At 37.8% G+C, this 19,236-nt stretch overlaps 1 protein-coding gene across 6 annotated transcripts in view; it reads right to left on the bottom strand.

Moving 5' to 3' along the window:
• Positions 1–286: 286 nt before the first annotated feature.
• Positions 287–19,236, bottom strand: part of MAP7D2 (MAP7 domain containing 2) — a 75,625-nt gene continuing 56,675 nt past the window's right edge. For 3 of the 6 annotated variants that reach the window (XM_032189649.1, XM_032189671.1, XM_032189697.1), the window contains 11 exons: positions 18,687–18,835; positions 17,498–17,625; positions 9,594–9,826; positions 9,082–9,208; positions 7,598–7,802; positions 7,367–7,471; positions 6,058–6,111; positions 5,327–5,405; positions 4,403–4,589; positions 2,512–2,791; positions 287–1,909 (listed from right to left, as the gene is read on the bottom strand). In XM_032189649.1, coding sequence (XP_032045540.1) covers positions 2,542–2,791; positions 4,403–4,589; positions 5,327–5,405; positions 6,058–6,111; positions 7,367–7,471; positions 7,598–7,802; positions 9,082–9,208; positions 9,594–9,826; positions 17,498–17,625; positions 18,687–18,835 — 1,517 coding nt within the window. In that variant the 3' untranslated portion in view covers positions 287–1,909; positions 2,512–2,541. The remainder of the gene's footprint in view (positions 1,910–2,511; positions 2,792–4,402; positions 4,590–5,326; positions 5,406–6,057; positions 6,112–7,366; positions 7,472–7,597; positions 7,803–9,081; positions 9,209–9,593; positions 9,827–17,497; positions 17,626–18,686; positions 18,836–19,236) is intronic. The other 3 variants (XM_032189660.1, XM_032189680.1, XM_032189689.1) reach the window with 1 other exon arrangement.

Below are 19,236 nucleotides of genomic sequence, written 5' to 3'. Positions count from 1 at the left end.
GGTTTGTATGCCGTCACTAGTGTTTTGGATGTCATAGTCTGGAAGCACTCACCTTATGGCTTTTCTACCACTGGCCTACATTTCTTCTATGTATTGGCAAGACCTCAGAAAGCGCATTAGTGTATGGCAAAGGAAGCAATGGTGAAATGTTTTAAGGCTCTGAGAATTCCTTTGTTCACTATTTCCGAAGAAGCCTGTAAACATCTCAGCACAAATTAACACACAGGTACTTTTAAAATTAGCCTTATTTTTTTTGCTAGGATTAAAAAAAGCTAAGAAACAAAAGTTAAATTCAGAAATGAAAATGTATTTCACCTTTATACATGCTATACATGTCATGCAAATAAAGAAATCTACAGGTTATACAATGACACCATAAAATATCATGTGACATTTGTCAAATACAATGTATCACAGCAAACCAATTGGTTTTGTTTGTTTATCGTTTAAGAAATAAATGTAGGACTAATTTGGAAGACACAGTACCATGCTACAGCTTACTGCACAGTCAAAAGAAATTATTTTTCTGAAGTACACCAACATAAATAACTGGATTGCTGTAGGTATGCTTCCTGTATACATCGCACATAATTTCATTGGTTACATCCCCACTGCTGGCTTTAAAGAGCGCAAGAATGGGTCTACAATTGAGCTCAAGCTACATTTTGAACTCCCTTGCACAAGAAAAAAAAACAAAAAAACCAACAAAAAAACAAGTTTTCACTTCTTTTCATGTTAGTTTCCAAAGAGAGATGTATTTATAATTTATTTTTATAAGGAACTGGACAAAAGCGTCCTCAAAGCAGCACAGAGTCTAGCATAAAGTTATCATAGTTTACCAACAGAAATAACGTTAACACTGTATGGCACGTAATGTCTACACATTATACATCTTGATGTTAATTCTTCCATACAGATGCTTACAGGATATTAAGTAGGCTAGCAGTGTTCACCATGTGTCTCCCAGCCTTTGTATTTCTGCTGCAATGTTTGAATATTATTTTGCTGCTGACTGTACCTTGTTTTGTTGAGCCTCTAAGGAAGACAAAATGCTTCTCCACATGACAGCAAGCCTGCTGGTATTTATCAAATGTCCACATCCTCAAAGGTTAACATGTTATCTGCCCCCCGACATACTCATTTGCATCTACTACAGTTATACTATATGTATTAAAGGATTATACTAGGCATTTTGCCTATGTCGTTCACAGGTGTTACACAAGAATGTTTTTAAACACATAACTGATAGTCGCTCCAGGACTATAAGTATTGACCAACAAGTGCCACTAGTGACTAAAACTGCCAACATAACCGCAACGTGATAACTTCCACATTCCACAGTCAGTAAGAAGGCTCTTTCAATTCCAGTAATTCTGTATTTTTCAAGCCTTTTCACTTATAGATTTGAATTATACACCTGCATAAATGTTGCCAATAATTCCTTATTAAAAAGGAAACAAAAAAAGATAGGCACAAAACTAAAGTACAGTAGATTATTTCATTTCAATGCACCGTGGGCAAATTTCTTCACTATTTACAAGAAAAAGACATCTAAATATACGTATGATAAAATTAAGGAAGAATGATTTTAAAATAAAATGCACAAGTAAAAATCACAGTGAAGTGTTCAGATGGATTTTAAATTAAAAGAAATTTTAAGTGCTTTACTAGCAGCTAAAGCTCAGATTCTAATGCATAGTCTTCCCTGAAACCATCGAGGTTCTAGATCACTGTGTGCCACCAAAAGCAGACAGTTATTCAACATATTCCCTGGGAAGACGAAGTTCTATTCAGCTCCGATTATTTGAGATCCAGTGTTCAAGGACTGCAGAAGCTTTTCCAAGTGACAAGCTCATATTTTACCCTCAGTAGCATCACAGGGATATATATCCTCCACAGATCCCTACCTCTGTCAATTAAGAAACAAAAGAAGAAAACCAAGTCAGCTATGCAAGTTATATGACCTCAGTTCTGTAATTTAGAACATACACTTAATAAAATTAGCTGTGGAAACGTACTTTGAAATTGCCATTAAAGCCTGCCATTTTTTTTCCCCATGTAGTTTGTCAGCTTTCCAGGATAAGTGACTCTACACCATGCTGCAAGTCTTTACAGCAGCAGAAAAAAGCAAGCAGCAACAATAACTACTATTTTCTAGGTTGGCCCCACTTTTAACTGTTTTCTTTTTGCTAATGTGCTCCGAAGACTTACAGGAAAGGTATTTTATTAATGTTGAAAACGAGCAGCTCTTTTCACACTACATTCTGAATGGAAAAAGGCAAATGTTTCAATTTACCAGATACTTTCAGTTGCTATGATACATGCAGTTTACATATGATGCCCATTTAAAAAGAGCTGCAAATGTGAAAGATTATGCTACATTTAAGTATCTCAGAGACCATATGTGAAGAGAGGAAGAAAGCTGGTGTTTACAACTGCTCTATCTTCTGGGAAGCTCATAAGTAATCACAGCAATTTATCACATCTAAGTTGTTTATCACAATACTGTACCTTTTTTTGTTCTGCTGAAAAGCGAGGTTGTCAACAGATGGAATTAAGTGTATTTTCCTGTCCTGGGCTGTTAAACCCCTCAATCAAGTTTTTGTTACAGTCATCTAGGCTAATGGTATCACTGGACATCTTGGAGTAAGTAGCTTGGCCTGTGAAATCCAGGAGATCTTCAAGAGCCTTGGCATTACTTGTCCCGTTTTGGTCCAAAGAAACACCGGGCATGAGTTCATTCATGGGTGAATATTCAGGGATAGAGATAAGTTCTTCTTTTGAAACCGGGCTATAGAAAAGATATATGAAAAGGTGATGCAGAATAACAGCTGTGTAAATTTTCATTAAGCAACAAATTAATCTTCTGACCATCTAAAACCTACTACTAATCTTAGGGCCAGCTGCAGTAAGCCTTTACCTAGAATATGTCCCAATCCAAACAAGAAGAGATTATCCTGTTCAGGAAGAAAGGTCACACTTAATTTACACTCCTTAAAGATTAAGGTTTGTGGTACCTGTGGGACATGAACATTCATCCCTAAAAAACACATCTCTGGTAGTTTACTGAACTGAGTTTACTGACCGCTCATTACAGCACCTGCACCCTTCCATTACCTAAATATTAATCGCATCTTGCAAATTACTGTCCCGCCCCTGCAAGTATTTACCTAAAGCAATTCACAATTTAAATAAAAGGATATTTCTTAATACTTTATGACATAGGTCAGACATAGAAATGACAGAATTTAATTTAAGCAGCATTGCAATCAGCTGATGCTTTACAGAGACTACAACAGCAAGTACCTTCCAGTTCAGAGAAGAAAAGGCAGAACTTCTGTGCATCAGGTTCAGTACCACCAAATCTAGGTGGTGCTCAATGATACTGGTAAGAGACTGGGTTTAACACAGCTCAAAGAATATAATTTACCTCAGAGGGACTGAGCTGTAGAATTTGCTGCCAGATGAGGTCATGGAAGCAAATATTATTAGCAGGTTGAAAAAGGAGTTAGATAAACACGAGGAACAGACTGATCTGTTGATATTAAGCATGGCAACACAGACTTCTACCCTCCAGCATCCCTAATATAATACTTCTGTGTGGTATTGGATTGCAGGAAGTGGTTTAGGCTCAGGTGCTCTCCCTAACTAGATTTTCCTATTCATACTTGCTCAGACAGAACAATGGCTTAGGTGGACTTTTGGTCTGACCCAGTAGGGCACTTATGTACTTATGCAGATTTGCTGGAAATATGTAAACTGTATGAGAGGTTAATTTACCTGGTTGGTTAATGAAATGTAGTAAAATTTTAATGTTTAAAATTCAGAGCTAGCTTTCTCATAACAACCTTAAAATTACCAACTTCCTTCTTTCCTGACTCCTTCAACCAAAATCCAACAGAATTTAATACATAGGAACTTACTTACTCATTCTGATAGGTTTGTTCCAATAAAGTACTTAAAACTCTGAATTCATAAATTTACTTTATTCTGTTTGTATGAACAGAGAAAAGCTTGTACTATTCAGTCTTGATACAAATAAAAGAGTAATGGTGGCATCTGAATATTATTTATAGTATCCACTTTCACAGTAAAACATTCTGGATTCTGGGATCTATCTGAAAGGTTTGGGAAAATTTGTATGGAATCCATACAACAATAGTAGAAAGGTTTTGAAGCTCCCCTACCCCCAAATATGTGAGAGTGAGATGAGGGTCAGACTCTTGTCTGAAACAACCAATTTGTATCTCGACAGAAGTGGAATATGCCACAGCAGACACCACTATCCTGATGCACTGTGGAGTAGGTGAGAAGTAAAGGAGTAAGTACTAACAAATGAAACAGGAAACTGTTTGTGTCTAATATGAATTTCACAAATTCTATTTGTAGATATGGTCTGTACCTCACGTCCATAGACTGAACCTCATCTGTTGAGTCTTCCATGCTGTTAGACTTCCCATCAACAGCTTCCAGCTGAATAAGTCCTGGAACTGACTTTAGTCCATTAGCAACTACATCTTGGGAAGGGACTACAGAGGCAGCACTTTCTAAGCTTTTATTTTTTAGGCAGGTTGCCAGTCCATTGATCTCTATAAAAGAAAGTTAGAAATATGACAATAGCAATATTTTATTATTATTATTATTATTATTATTTAATCAGAAATGCTTTTAAGTTACAGAGTAGAAAGGAGAACTGACAATGAAGGAGGGACTCAAGCTCATCTATGATTCACACTACACTTTCAATCCTCCTTTCCACTCTAAAATTGTGCTTTATGTTACAACTTTTAATGAAACAGGAAGAGGATGCATCATCTTTTATGCCAAAAGCCCTTAACATAGGAAAGTAAACAAAACACAGATAAATGCCACAGCTATTTTTTTTTTAAATTAATTCTTAAAAATATGTGTTGTTTTCAACAAGTCAAATTAAATCTTACTTTCATCAAGACTCTGAGCAATGCTATAAAAAGCTTGCAAGCCTGGTTGCGTGCTGAAATTTTTTATTTTTTTTTATTTTTTTTTTTTTTTACCAACAAAACTCCAACGTAGGTTGCAGCAGCCAAACCAACTAGCAGACTGGAACTTTTCATTTACAGAAATGCTATGTCAGATACTAAATGGAGAAGAAACTTTCTTCTGCTTCTGTTTACGTGGCTAAACAAGGGTGAGTTCCCAGTCTCTAACATTTGTGACTGACATAAACCTAGCTATTCTTTTTGAGATAAAAAGAACGAACCTGTGGTAATACACAGCGTTATGTCTGAGAAAAACTCTGAAAAGAAACAGTTATTAAAAGAGGTCAGAAAAATACAGCAAGCCTCACCTGGCTGGTTGAGAACAAGGACTTTTGGTTGCTTTTCCACATTCAAAGTTGATGGTATCTCCAGTTTTGGCTCTTCCTTCTGTAATCAAGTAACAAATCAACTGTATTAGACAACGTAGTGTAATCTTCATGGAACTGATTGTGTTCCAAACCTCTGGGAGTACCCCCAGGACCAGGGGGTGGTCAAAGTTCATCAACAGTATTAGAGAAGTTTTTTTTTTCTTTTAATATTGGGCTTTTTTTAAAAAAAAAAAAAAAAAAAAAAAAAAACAAACTTCAAACATTCTCTGAAAGTAACTGAACAAATTATTTTCTTAGTAGAAAGTTTACATTTTAAGTGAAAACTTAACTGTTCATAACTTTCTAGCTGCACACACCTGCCTTGTTCTCAAAAACTATGTTCCTGATAGGCTTAACATGGAGAGCTTAATAACTAATTCACTGGCTGATACAAAGCAGAAGATACAACACATCAGCAAACACTACAGCTCCAGCATTCAGTACTACCTCCAAGGGATGGGTTCTTCCCACCTCACTAGGAGGTACAACACTTGCATAAAGCTGTGTCTCTGTTGCAGTGGCACAACAGTAAGTCATTCTCAATTCTAAAATGCAACTAAAATTTGGGTGTAGGGCATATCTAAGTATACTTAGTATCATAGAACAATGCTAGGGTTTAATTTTCACATGAGTTATAAACCAAAACAAATCCTGAAAAAATAATTTCATACCTTTATTTCTGGTGTTTCACTCCTCCTTGTTCTCTTCATTATTTCATCTATTCTCTAGAAATCAAAATAAAATGGTGTATGAGAAGGCAGGCAGAATATTTAACACAAGAGACAAAGGAAGAAAAGAAGATAAAAAGTTGTGTCGTTTCACGACTTCATCCCTGCCTCTTCTGAAAAAGGGAGGATAAATAAGTAAATAAAAGATAGAAAGCAGCTGGTAGCTGGCTTTCACATACCAGAGCTCACAAAACAGGACTTTCTCACTAGATGGAATTTATAGGCAGACATATTTTAAATACAAGGTGTTCGTAGTTTTGAGTTATGCTCAGCTTTGGACAAAGAGATTTATTTTAAAACAACAGCTATTATTTTAATCTAGTTGCTTTTCCTATTTCCAAATAGTTGCTTTAAAAATAGTTAGGGTTTTTGGAATGGAGTAAAATGAAACATCTGAAGTTATTCTTGCTAGGAATGTGCAAGTAGCTACCCTAAAACCTCTTTTTCTTCTCTTTTCATTAAAAATAATGAAAACCCACACAACAACAACTCCCAGCAAGCCTTGTTTCTTGACACTACTGTGAAAGGAAATTATTTCAGATGTAAAGACATTTTGCTTTGGTATTCTAATCTGCAACTGCAACATGCCTCCAGCTCAGTGGTAAACTGTTAAAAATAACATATTGGAATAACATATATGGAAAGAAGGCCTTCTATAATCAGAAAGAGGCTCAGCAGCTCTGCAGCTGTTGTCTCTTGCCACAGAGCTGTAGGTAAAGCTAAGCTATGCAGTTCCAGCCTTGCTTGTGCAAAAACAGTTGCGGAAGACAGCCCTGCTGCCTCTGCATAATGTAACCAGAGACAAGGCAGGTGGGAAGAAACCTGTTTATCCTATTAGCTTTCTCGATTAAGAACACAGAGCTTTTGTTGAGTAAGTTTTAAAACAAAGTCACTCATGTTCCTCAATAGTCTGTGATGTCCTGGGCTGGGTGGCAATCAACATTTGCCTTGGCATGCCATTCCCTGTTTGTCTCAGGCATTTAATTTTGTGGGTTGAGGCTAATTCTGTGTTTGTTCACTACTTAGAGGAAAGTCATTTCTTCTAAATTGCCTTAGGCAGCTCCACTTTGTTACATATGCTGATGCAGACATTCCCCTAACCTGTAAGAAGAGAATACTAAATTAAGCATAAACACTAATCTGTAATCCCTCCCCCCCCCAGTGTTATTTCTGGATTCTACTGGATACTTCCCAGGTTATATATTTAAACAAGACCTGAAATAAGCATCTTAAATGAGACACAAATACCTACCTTCTTCCGCTCCAGTCTTTCTTGCTCAATTTGCTGCATGATTTGCTCCCTTTCAAGACGAAGCTGTTCAGCTGCCTCACGGGCTTTGATTTCCGCTTCTTCCCTCTAATCAAAATGTGCAAAACACGATAGGTCCACTATTTATTTCAGGATGATTAGTGGATAGTGTAAAATATTTTATTTCTATGTATATATAAATATATGTATACATATCTGTGTTTGAGATTATACCTGTTTCTCAATTTTGGCCTGGAGCTCTTTTTCTTGCTTTTCTTTCAGCATTTGTTCTTCCTCAGCTCTTCTCTTGGCTTCCTCTTCTGCCTTTTTTCTAGCTGCTTCTTCTTCACGTCTTCTCTCCTCCTCTTTCTTACGAGCCTCCTCCTCGAGACGAAGTCTTTCTTCTTCTGCCTTTCTTTTCTGTTCTTCTCTTTCAAGCCTGCAAATATACATGAGTACATTTAAAAGGTTTCATCTTGTTTAGCATGAATCTTGTGGTATGTATGGCGTACAGTCATCATTAGCTGTCTCTGCATTGGTGGACATCTTCTTGAAAAATACCAAGAATACAAGAAAGAGGTTGAGCACGTGCCCAGAATATCAAAGGTTTATTCCAACCTTAAATATAATAAATATATTAAATATAATGTCTCATAGAAATTATATTTCCCCTTAAAAAAAAAAAAAAAACAGGTTTGATCAAAGAAAAAACAAATCATTTCCATTCTAGTTTCCAATGGAATATAAAGAAATAATGTTCTGTAAGCTTCAATAATAAAAGACATCCTTCTTCCCCAGTACTTCACTTAGCTCCCAGAACACTGGTATCTATACACAAGCATGTATTTCTGTCCTTCATTTTAGCTAAACACATTGGATCAGTAGCAGCAAACAAAATCCACTGAACAGTGATATGCTCAAAAGAGTGGGTCTAAATATTCCACCTGTGTTGTTCACTGGCCCACTCAAGGACAGCATGTTCCTTCACCATCACAATCAAGAGCTGTTTTAAGAACTGAACAATCTTATCCCTGCATATTGGGGATATGGGAAGTATTTCCGCTGGGCCAAACTGGCAGACACTAGTGATTTTTTTCCCCAAACATTCTCAATAAGAACAGGCACAGTTGCATTTAGACATGTAGAGAGAGTTAGAGATTTAGTATTAGGGAAGGAAGGCATGATTAGTTGACATATGCAAAGAGCGTCCAGTATGGAGAACAACCCAAAAACTTGCTCCAGGAACAGAGCCAGAAATCCACTGTTTAGCCACAACAATGTTCATTGTGCCCACACTCTTAAAGCCCTCAAGTGTACTGGGCAGGGAGATGAACTTCAGGTAATTTTTTTGAATATAAGCCTTGCAGTTTAAGGCATAAACTGTTACCACATGGTGATTTCTTCTACATGAACTAGCTCATTTAAAAACTGCCTCAGATGTTTTTACAAGGTACTGCACACTGCAGTGTGGACACACCTGAAGTATTTGGATGAGTGAGTTTCTTCATGCTTCTTGAAGGGGCAAAATTGCTATTTTCTAACTTCACTAGTCATAAAGACTGCATAAAGACACTAATGAATTATGGATCGAAATTTAAATAAATTAACACTTAAATGTAAGCTTCTGCCTTGACTCTAAAAACACCACAGTTTCAAGCACCTTCAGTGATACAAGTCAAATTATTAGCTAATAAATTTTCACAGATCAGCAGTGATACCTTTCCCGTTCTTCTCTTTCCTGTCTCTCCCTTTCTTCTTGTTCTTTTTGCAGTCGGGCCTGTCGTCTTTTTTCAGCTAGAATTTTTGCAGCTTCTTCTGCATCAGTTGTTCCTGCTGTGATCTTCCCTGGAAGAAGACCAAGGGTGGAAATCAAAAAGGGAACTGAGAGAGTGCCCAGTGCTTCCTCACTGGCACAGCAGCTAAAATGGGCCAGGTTCACACTGTTATGCCACCTTTGCTTTTCAAAGCACACATCAGCGTTTTCTGAAGATAGAATATGAGACAGGTAAGGGCATCCCTGTATTGCAACATTTTCACATTCGTGTTAACAGACATTTTTCATACAGGGGCAACCCTGGTGAAAACTATACATTACTGGTTCCAGCACGTACTTTTACACTTATTCATAAACCCATAGCCAAATACCTTCACAAGAACAGTTCTTCACTGCTTGAACGCCCGCCCCATGGACCCGCAATACCTTGCAATGTGTTCTTGCAGTAAAACTCACCTTCACTGCTTTCAGTCTTCGCTGCAGAAGGCACGTGCTTTTCAGAAGCCACCTGGCCTGCCTCATCGGGGCGTGCTCCTGGGGATTTTTGATGACTGGCATTTTCTTTCTCTTTATCTGCTTTCTTTTTAGGAGTTTCCTGGTTGAGATTAGAAGTGGCACGATGCTTCACAGGAGAAGCTGGATATTGTTTGGCATTTTTAGGAGACTGAGGATAAGTCTTTGCAACTGTCCTGATGAGGAAAGACAAAAATCAAAAACTGTCCACAAATCGTGCAACTTCAAATCAAGTTCCATCTTTACACAGATCATTCTTCCTTCTTCTTGGCTCTGGTTACATAGGAGTATCAGCTGTTTTGCACAATGCTGCATAGAAATTACCTGGATGCAAGCAATCAGAACCTGAAATGCAGGGAATTGGCAAGCAAGTGCAAATGACTACAGACTCCTTTAGTAAGACCAGTAATACTGTCTGAGTTGTAGGAAAGCAACCACAGACTACCTAAAAACAATTATTTTCATAATTCCATAATCATTTTGTCAACACTACTGTATTCAAGAGCCTACCTCAACATCTAAAATGAAGCTATGACTACTTTCTGTCTGCAGCAATGATGATGAGCCGCAACGTGCTGCTTTCCTCAGAATACAGCCTTCTCAAACACCACCTTTCACTAAGTAGTATCTTTAAAATGCTTTTTTAAATAGCACCAAATATTATTATATACCAAGGTAAAGCCAGGCAGTGCAAGAGAGACAGAACTGACCAAACCATTCCACAGCCCGTTCCACTATTTCAGCTGGTGCTTTCTTCAGCACCAAAAAGCAGGACTCAAGGCTCAAAGCCCAGACCGTGTAACCTGCTAGATGGCCACACTTGTGGAGATGGGATGGCACAGCAGCAGTGCTGCCAATGGATAGCTCATTTGGCTGCTGCATGCCTTAGATTACCTGATAACCCTGAAGTCAATTCCAGGAAAATGAAAGGGCAAGGACACATGTTTTCAGTAAATAAGAGAAGAAATTACGAGGAAACAAAACTACACAAAAGAATCGTTCATTATTTATCTAACAGCAGTAACTAGCACTAAACACTTCTAACATTCAGAAAAGCCGGGCTGTGTGGCTAAGTGTTATGGAAGTAATGAGATTCCAATCTTAAAAAATGATTTATGCAAGCCCCATTAGAGGAAGCAATCCTATATTAAAGCAAGCATTACACAAGCAGTTTTAACCTTCCTTATGGATATATACAATTACGATATAAACACATTATCCCCTATCACTTTTTTTAATCTGCACAGTACACAGTTTCATATAGTACAGCCTATTTTCTGTACTATATACTCATTCTGGCAGACCACAGGCATGAAGAGCACGGGCAATGCCTTAAAATTAATGGACCAGAGTGCAAAGCTTTGTATAAACTTAACTATAGTATTGTGTGGCCAGAGACTATTACAACTGGAACAGGATTTGCATTACAGAGCAGATGATAAAAATTACAAGTCTTTCAACTCCCCCTCAATTTGTGAGTTCAGGAAAAGAAATGGTTCTTTTCCACCATATTATGTTGCACTTGAAAAAGGCTGAGCCACCAGAACACAGGGAGCTCACTTAAAGTTGCCCAGTTTATGGGGGAAAGACTGTAGAGTACTGCCTGTACACTCGTTCCCATGAAGAGCCACTGCAGACTGCAAAAGCCCTTGGGCTAGCGGAACAGTAGCACCCAACTAAATTTGAAGTTCAGCTCAGGTACCCTCTGCCCTCGGGCCCAGGAACTCCCTGTAAGCTCAGCTCCTTGACCTTGCTCCTCCCGTGAGCTAAGCTGCACAACTGCGCCCAGCCTCCTACCCTGATGATCCTGATGTCCTGGTTTGTCCTTAGACCTGAATAATTATTAAGGCCTTTGCTGTCCGTCACTGGACTCTTAGCTGACTGGTCACCAACACCTGACATGCCCCGGTCACCTTTTTTGGGTGCTGTGGGATGGGGCCCTGTGAGTGAGCTCCCTGACCCTCCCTGCCCTGCTGCCACCCACAGCTCCTGGATCGCTTGCCCTGCAGTGCAGCCCGCTCCTGCTGCTGCTGGACAAAAACAGGCATTGGAAGATGCAGAGAGGCAAGTCAGCGTTTCCATCCCTTGCAATAAAGAGCAATGGAAAAAGGTGATTAACATTGGTTGGTGTTAGTCTAGTCTGTTTTTACCATTGCCTTTAGTTTTCTCTTCATGATACAAATGCAATTCCCAAAGAGATGTCAAAGTCCCTACCTACTTACGAACAGTCTCAAAGAAGCGCCTCACCATTACACCATTTTATTTCATAAAAATATAATGTGTAAGTAGAAAGCAAACAACCTTTATGTTTCTCCAGAGCACAGAGGATGCTTCTTGCCAATCAGACACTGTTTCAAAGCACAGCCCCATCTTGCTGTCTTACATTTGACTTTGCCACGTATTTCCTGCAAGGCTTTCTATTTAACTTGTTTTGACAGGAGCAGCAAAACAGTCATAACTAAGGCTGAGTCATTTTCAGTATTAGCACAGAAATAAGTAATTGTTCTCTAATAAAGACGTGACAATCAAATTAAAGAGGCTGGTAGGAAGGAGTCTACTCATGACAGCTACGTATCTTGGACTGCATAGGAATTAGTGCAAACTGACTGTACAACTTACCTGTTGGACTAGAAACGTGCCCTAAATGTATGAAGTAAAACATCTTGAACTTTAAGACCTACAAGATTTTTCCATATAACTGTTTGGCCAAAAGAACACCTATGGCTTCACTTGTTTTAAAAGAAACTAAAAGGGAGAAGCATATAAAAGCCAGATTACTGTAAGGACAATAAGAGCATACTGTGAGGAGTGAAAAGCTGAGAAAGCCCATCAGGAACAAAAAATCTTTTTTTTTTCCAGAAGCTTAAGATCATTTATTTGATGCCAGAATAAATTATTAAATATAGTTTTTCCCCCTTGTATTTAAACACTGTCAAGTTAGCATTTTTAACATTTCTAAGCACAGGCAGAACTGTTAACGTGTAAAGCTTTCCTACTACTAGTATTTAGATTGATGCCACTCTTTTTTTTTTTTTCCTCCACCAGAAAGGGACAAACTGATTGTGAAGACAGAGAACAGGATCATTAAGACAAACAGATCAATGCTTGCGCTGGGGTCTGCCCAGGTTTAAAAAACGTTCACTTTTTTTTGCCTTGGGAGAAAAGGAAGGGAATGGAATGAAATGCTGGTAAGACTGTGGGAGCACAGGAAGCATACCAGGTGAAGATTAATTAATTAAATAGACTCCTGAAAATCCAAGAAGTGGTAACACATCAGTTGTGTAGAAGTTAGCTTATCTAAGCCACAAGATTTTACAGGTGAATGCAAAAGCACAAGAAGCATCTTCCTGCCTCCATGAAGCCTTACCCTTCTCCTCTTGCCCTCATGTTGACGCAGGGGAAGCCATTTGCACCATGACCCCTATGTGCACTGCAAGAATCTCTACCGGGCCTGAGAACCCACTGGTGCTTATGTTACAGGGGCCCTTATTTCAGTTAAAGAGAAGTAGTAGCAGCCCGTAATGCAGAATAATGTCCCATGAACAAGTAAGCCCAGCAGAGGAGTTCTGACCTTATTCTGGCTAAGCACAGAAAACAAAGTACACGTAGCACATGAGTCAGAGGTCAAAACCAATTTTGTCCATAAGAGGCATGAGAAAGAACAGCATGCTTTCTTTAAAAGCCAGGTACATGGCAGGTCATCGGTTACGGTAGTTAAGGAGGATATCTAAATCAGAGATCAGCAGAGATCAATGCCAGTGCTGCCTTTTTTTTTTTTTTTTTTCCTCTCCTATCTCCCTATTAACTCAACAAAAGCTCTGCTGGAACCATACCAAGGACTTTCATGTTCTCAAACTTTTCTTCTTAGATTACTCTGATCAAACACTGTTCCTGGGTTCTGACATTTTTGCTCTATCATTTGCAATGCTTTCTCAAAAGTATTTCCTTTTTACTCTTAATTTTGATCTTTTCTAGCCACAGACAGATTTATTTCTCTTAGGTTCCTTAAAAGAGCATGAACTCAGCATAGGTCTATTAAATATTGCTGTTTGATAGCTGCATTATTACCAGTTTTCAAAACCTTCAGCTGGCCCATCCTTTAGGCTAGCTGCCGAAAAAAGAACTCCGAATAATCTCAATCCAACGTTTTAACAATTGTTTTCATCTTTGCAATGCAAACCAAAGATTGATACAAACATAGTAGGTATTAAATAAATTTAGATCTAGGTTAGCGGGGTCATAGAAGCTACTTCTATAAGGAATTCACCACAAAACAAATATCTTGCTAATGGGCCATTTTAAAAACTTTTAGAAGTCTGGGCATTTTTGTACTACCATACATTCATATTTAATCACTTTTCCGTAATTTGATTGCACAGATGTATTTCTTTAGTCACAGCGATGTCCCAGTGGCTGCAATGGGATGTCACTTACCTGAAAGAATCACCAAGTTACAGGTTCAGTTAGTGAAACTCTCAGCAAAGGGTAGTGGTACAAACAGAGCTGGAAACTAACAAGAATGACTAGCAGGGTTGCATTCCTGTTTCCCTTCCCCCTCCCCTTTTTTCTCCTTCTCACATGAGATAATGGTTTGGCATAGTGATCTAATGTAGGGGCCTGTCAGAGCTTTCCATTTTTATTTGCTATGGCTTATCTGAAGGCACTTAAAACTAAAACCTACTTCCTCGATTCAGTCAAGTCCCATTGATTTTGAAGGGACTATTTACCCAAAGACATGCGAAGGACACAAGCATTATTGCTTTGCCAATCTGTAAGATGGGACACTTACCAATTCTCTGAGGGACGCTGCAAGAATAAACTGATTAATGTATAGATCTTTGAAGATGAAACAACCCGGGGGAAAAAAACACTCTAAAATCCTGGTATTATTGAACTTGTGAATAGATCTGAAGAATAGAAGCATTTTACACAATTGTGTATTCAATAGCAATTGTAAAAATTAAAGATCATTTATCTATTTTCCTAGCTCTCTAATGCATTAACTGTCATCTTTGTCAGCTGATCTACATTGGATTCAAAGCAATAGTTTTGTGTTTCTTTCTTGTGTGGCGCCTCTTAATATCTTTATTAAAGATAAGTTTCTCAAATTTATTTAAAGATAAATTTGTCAAATTTCTCCATCCTTTGAAGTCCTTCCTTGCTTGTAATTATTCTTCACCATATACCTTTTTCTTTCTTTCCTCTTTTTATGTCTGTACTTGTTTACTCATTTTTTCTTGTGTATTATTTTTTGATTTCATCTTTTTTTGCACCTTCACAAACATTTTTATTTTATTTATGCAATTACTGCAAATCCATTCTGCCAATCACTCTCTCTGTTCAAGTTACAGTTTTACTGTCTCGTTTGAGCCTATTTCAGTTACTCTACCACGACAAAGAAAGCTGTTTAATTAATAAATAATGAAACAAGATATCAAGAAGAGAAGACAGGCAACAACCACTCCCGAACCAAGATGACAACTGTAAAGAGCTAACAACTAGCACAATACCAAGTAAACTGGAATGTCAAGTCACATGTTTTTGAGAAGAAAAATGCCTACATCTAATTATCACCTAAATCACTGGCCGTTCTTGATTCTTTACTCAATAACTTTCAAAGTTAAGGTGCTATACAGGATCACTAACTACTAATGCTGTTGAAAACATATTCTTGTTTCTTCCACACGTAGCTTTTGGCCATGTGGTGTGCTGGATGGAAAAAGATTAAACTTGTAAAAGTTTTCAAGAAGAATGAGTATTTGTCTACATACTTACATTAAAATTATTCTTAAGCTCCACAGTTAGCTTTAAAGGAAAAGCTAACATTATACAATCTAAAAGAAGCTTCCTATGCTTAAATCCGCTGACTAGCCAGATCATCTGGCACTTGAGTTGCATGAAGAACTGCATATCTTTATATAATACTACAATATGCTGAATGGGATACTTTGTTTTGTTTTTTAATTTCTGAAGGGACAGTTCAAGAGCACTGAAGCACAACTGTCTTTCTGCAATCAGTAACAAACATAGATTTAAACTCTATTTGCTGCATCTCTCGTAAGGTCAAGAAGGGTGTTCAAACTGGGCCATGCTGAGATTAAACTCTCTGTAATACATTGGTAGCAGTGATCAAAATCAGATTCTCTTGAAGAAGAGAGAAAGAGAAAAAAAAAAAAAAAAGGGTAACTATCTGGGGCTTACAATCACAGAGAAACCCACTAGAAGGCATCTTAATTCCTCCATATGGCACCTGCTTCTTCCTTTAAACAGCGGAGTCTATATTCATTATAGGAAAAAAAATATTTTCCTATTAAAAAGTTCTCATAATTTGCATATCTGAGGAAAAAAAATAAAACACCTTAAATCTTTGCCTAACTTTTTATGGAAGCTAGTTCTACAAATTAAGACTGGATATATTCTTTTCATGGAGAACGAAGCACCTGTTTCACAAAACCTCTTCCCCACCTCCATGTCTCTAGAACGAGCTGTACCAGCCTTTTCAGTATCTGCCCGTCACGACACGCTTCACACTCAGCAACCCATTTTCTGCAAATCATTTTAACTATACATGTTTCTTGGTATGTCTTTTATACTGGTTAACCAAACTGAAAAATGCATTCTGAAGAGAAAATATCAGCAACCTCTAGAATAATATACATTTTTAGTGTGACCTTTCCTCTGTACATTTTTGAGTGCCAACCGTAGCATGATCTGCTCAAAATTTTACTGAAAAAGCCATTCACCATTAACATTTCCTACCATTACATTCTTTACAAAATTATATAGTTCAGAATGTGATGATATTCTAGATATAATATTGAAAGTTTGAGCATTTGTGGCCCATAATATGAACCAAGAATTGTAATTTCACATTGCATGCAAGGGGATATCTGAAACAGAAAGAACGTCCATAGTCTGATGATTTCCTGCATTTTGTTTAACACCAGATGCACACACAAAATCTTTCCTCCATTAAATGACTGTGCACACCAAGATGAAGCAGAGAAGGAATGCTAGCTAGCTCTTGAAGCAGAAGAAATTTGTCAGAAAGATCACCAAGAGTGGTCCAGAACATAGCCAGGTTCAGATAGAAAAAATATTTCTAACCAGACCAAAGGAGATCATTTCCAACACAGGACCCATGAACAGGGTCTAGAACAGAAAAAAAACAGACAACTACTGCTGACGGTTAGGCCTTAGAGACAATTTCTGCATTTGAGCCAGACTTAATATCTTGTTCAAAGAAAGCTGAAGAGACATTTGGTAAGACCTGGGAGTTGTGAGCTGTATGCACAGACTACAGTTTTGAGAGTGTGCAAAAAGCAAACTAAGAAAAGCAACTCAGTTGGCAGTAAGGCCACACATGCCACAGGCCTACAGCTCTGCATGGTGCAGGGTGGGGGAAAGAGGTATGTAAGTAAACAAAGATTAAAACTGATGGTTTAGATGACACACAGTTAAGTATATTGATGGATCCAGATGGTAATGCCAGCAATAGGAAACATTTTAAATGCTGAAATTTCTAGTTAGTAATTGTGCTCTATGCATTTGCTCAAAATCATATAAAACAAAAAGCATTCTTAAAAACAAACGTTTAGTAAAATTTCACAGGAACTATGAATTGGACAAGGATAATTTGAAATGACTGCGAAAAGGCAGAATATCTCCAGTGACCACTAACACAATTTTACATATATTGTATCTGCTCATCTACTTCTCTCTACATAGCAATATATATGGATAAAATTAACTGGATTATATACAATACTACAAAGGAAGTTCCTCAGGAATCTGTCTTTTTTATAGGTAAAAAGAAACTCAAAGTGTATTAGACCAGAGAGGCATACTTAGGTGTTGCAGGTGACGCAGATCTCCTGGACATGGCAGCGGGAGAATCAGACCTTCTCAGAGGAGATCCCATACCAGATGAAGAACTGGGTGTGGAGGGTCGCTTCTCTTTCTTTATTTTCTCAGTCTAGAAACACCATTCATTTTAGTTTCCATAATTATGAGCAACATTTCAAGAACGTATTTGATAGATATAGTAAAAAGATGGCATAAACAGATCTTTGTAACATACATAAGTTTTTTAAACAGCAACTCACAATTGACGTGATTTTTTTCCCCATATACAGAAAAAATAATCATGTCTTTCATGGACATAGTATTCAAGTTGCAAATACAAAAAAACATATCAGAGCATTGTATCTCCAGGAGTTCCTGAGGGTAGAGGGTCTAAACCAAAATCAGACTGCAAGTTCTCTTAGACATGGTGTCAGTAGTATGACCACATAAGTGGTGCTGGATGTAACACTGTGACTTGCACCTAAGTCAGACTACACAAAACTTCAGCTCCCAGCTCTGGTCCCCTCACTTGCACCCAATTCAGACAGCATAAAACCCCTTCCCATTTGATATTAACTATTCCAAGACACAGGATCTTATAAAACACAAATTTACAGCCCTAGCGTAAGTTTTCTAGAACTTGTCTTATATTGTGTAAACTGAGTGAAGGTGAAGGATTTATTTGCCTTTGGTTTTCTGGAAACTAGAGTGGATCAATAATGCAACTTTTAAGCAAACAGCATCTGAAATGTCTACAAAAGCAATGTGAATAAAAGACAGGCATGGCCAATACTTCTGGCAAGTTACCAAAATATGTGAAGCTTGCTAATTAACCAGCAAGACTGGACTGACTTATAGTCAGTCATATGCGGTAGAGAGATCCTGTTTGTCATCCCCATTCCCAGAAGTTAAAGGCAATTCTAGATGTATGCACTTCAGCACCAGAAATCTCACTCCCCTGAAAATAAAGGTGGTGTTCCAAATACCATTGTTTAACATTGACTCCCAGGAAGAGGAAAACATTAAAATGTAACTAAGCAGGAATGTGAAAACAGCAATGTGAAAACATGCAAGACTTACTTTCTTACAAAAAGGGGCATCACTTTATTTTTATGAACATAAAGTAAAAGCCAACAAGCAGAAGCCACGTCAGTTTACCCAGAAGTGAAATCAAGAACGTTCTAAACCCACCTGAGTAGCTTCAGCTGCAGCCGCCCCTTTCATGGCATCCGAAGTGGAGGGCGAAGTTGCCTTCTTTCTGTCTGTGCTTCGGGTGGGGGAAGGCTTGTAGGGAGATTTAAGAGGACTAGCTGGTGCTACACGAGGACAGATATGGAATACTAAAGAGTTATAGTACAATAGCAAGAGTAAAAGGGAGCACAGACAGAGGAGGCAAAGGAGAGGAGAAAACAGCATACTTCTATGTTATAATATTCAAAGGTTGTTTTAAAGTTTTTAAAAAAGCATTTACAAACATCACATTATGTAACACATTCAACATAGCCCCGTATTTGCTAAAAATGCCTCAACTAAAAGTAACATTCTGTAAGACTTTTTTAAAAAAAAATAAAAATATCTATAACATACCACTCTCATATACTTTTTGAATCACTGTACTGTGACTATGATTCTTTTCTCTTTTGAAAACTCTGGCTTCCTGTCAATATGATAAAAAAGTGTAATAAAATAATTCTAGCTGGGTTGCTTTTGAACAAATACTGTGAAACAGGAAAGGGGATAA

The sequence above is a fragment of the Aythya fuligula genome, chromosome 1, assembly GCF_009819795.1.
Source record: "Aythya fuligula isolate bAytFul2 chromosome 1, bAytFul2.pri, whole genome shotgun sequence".
NCBI classification, from domain to species: domain Eukaryota; kingdom Metazoa; phylum Chordata; class Aves; order Anseriformes; family Anatidae; genus Aythya; species Aythya fuligula.
Note: the sequence above shows the minus strand (reverse complement) of the source record. Positions and strands in the feature narration are given on the sequence as shown.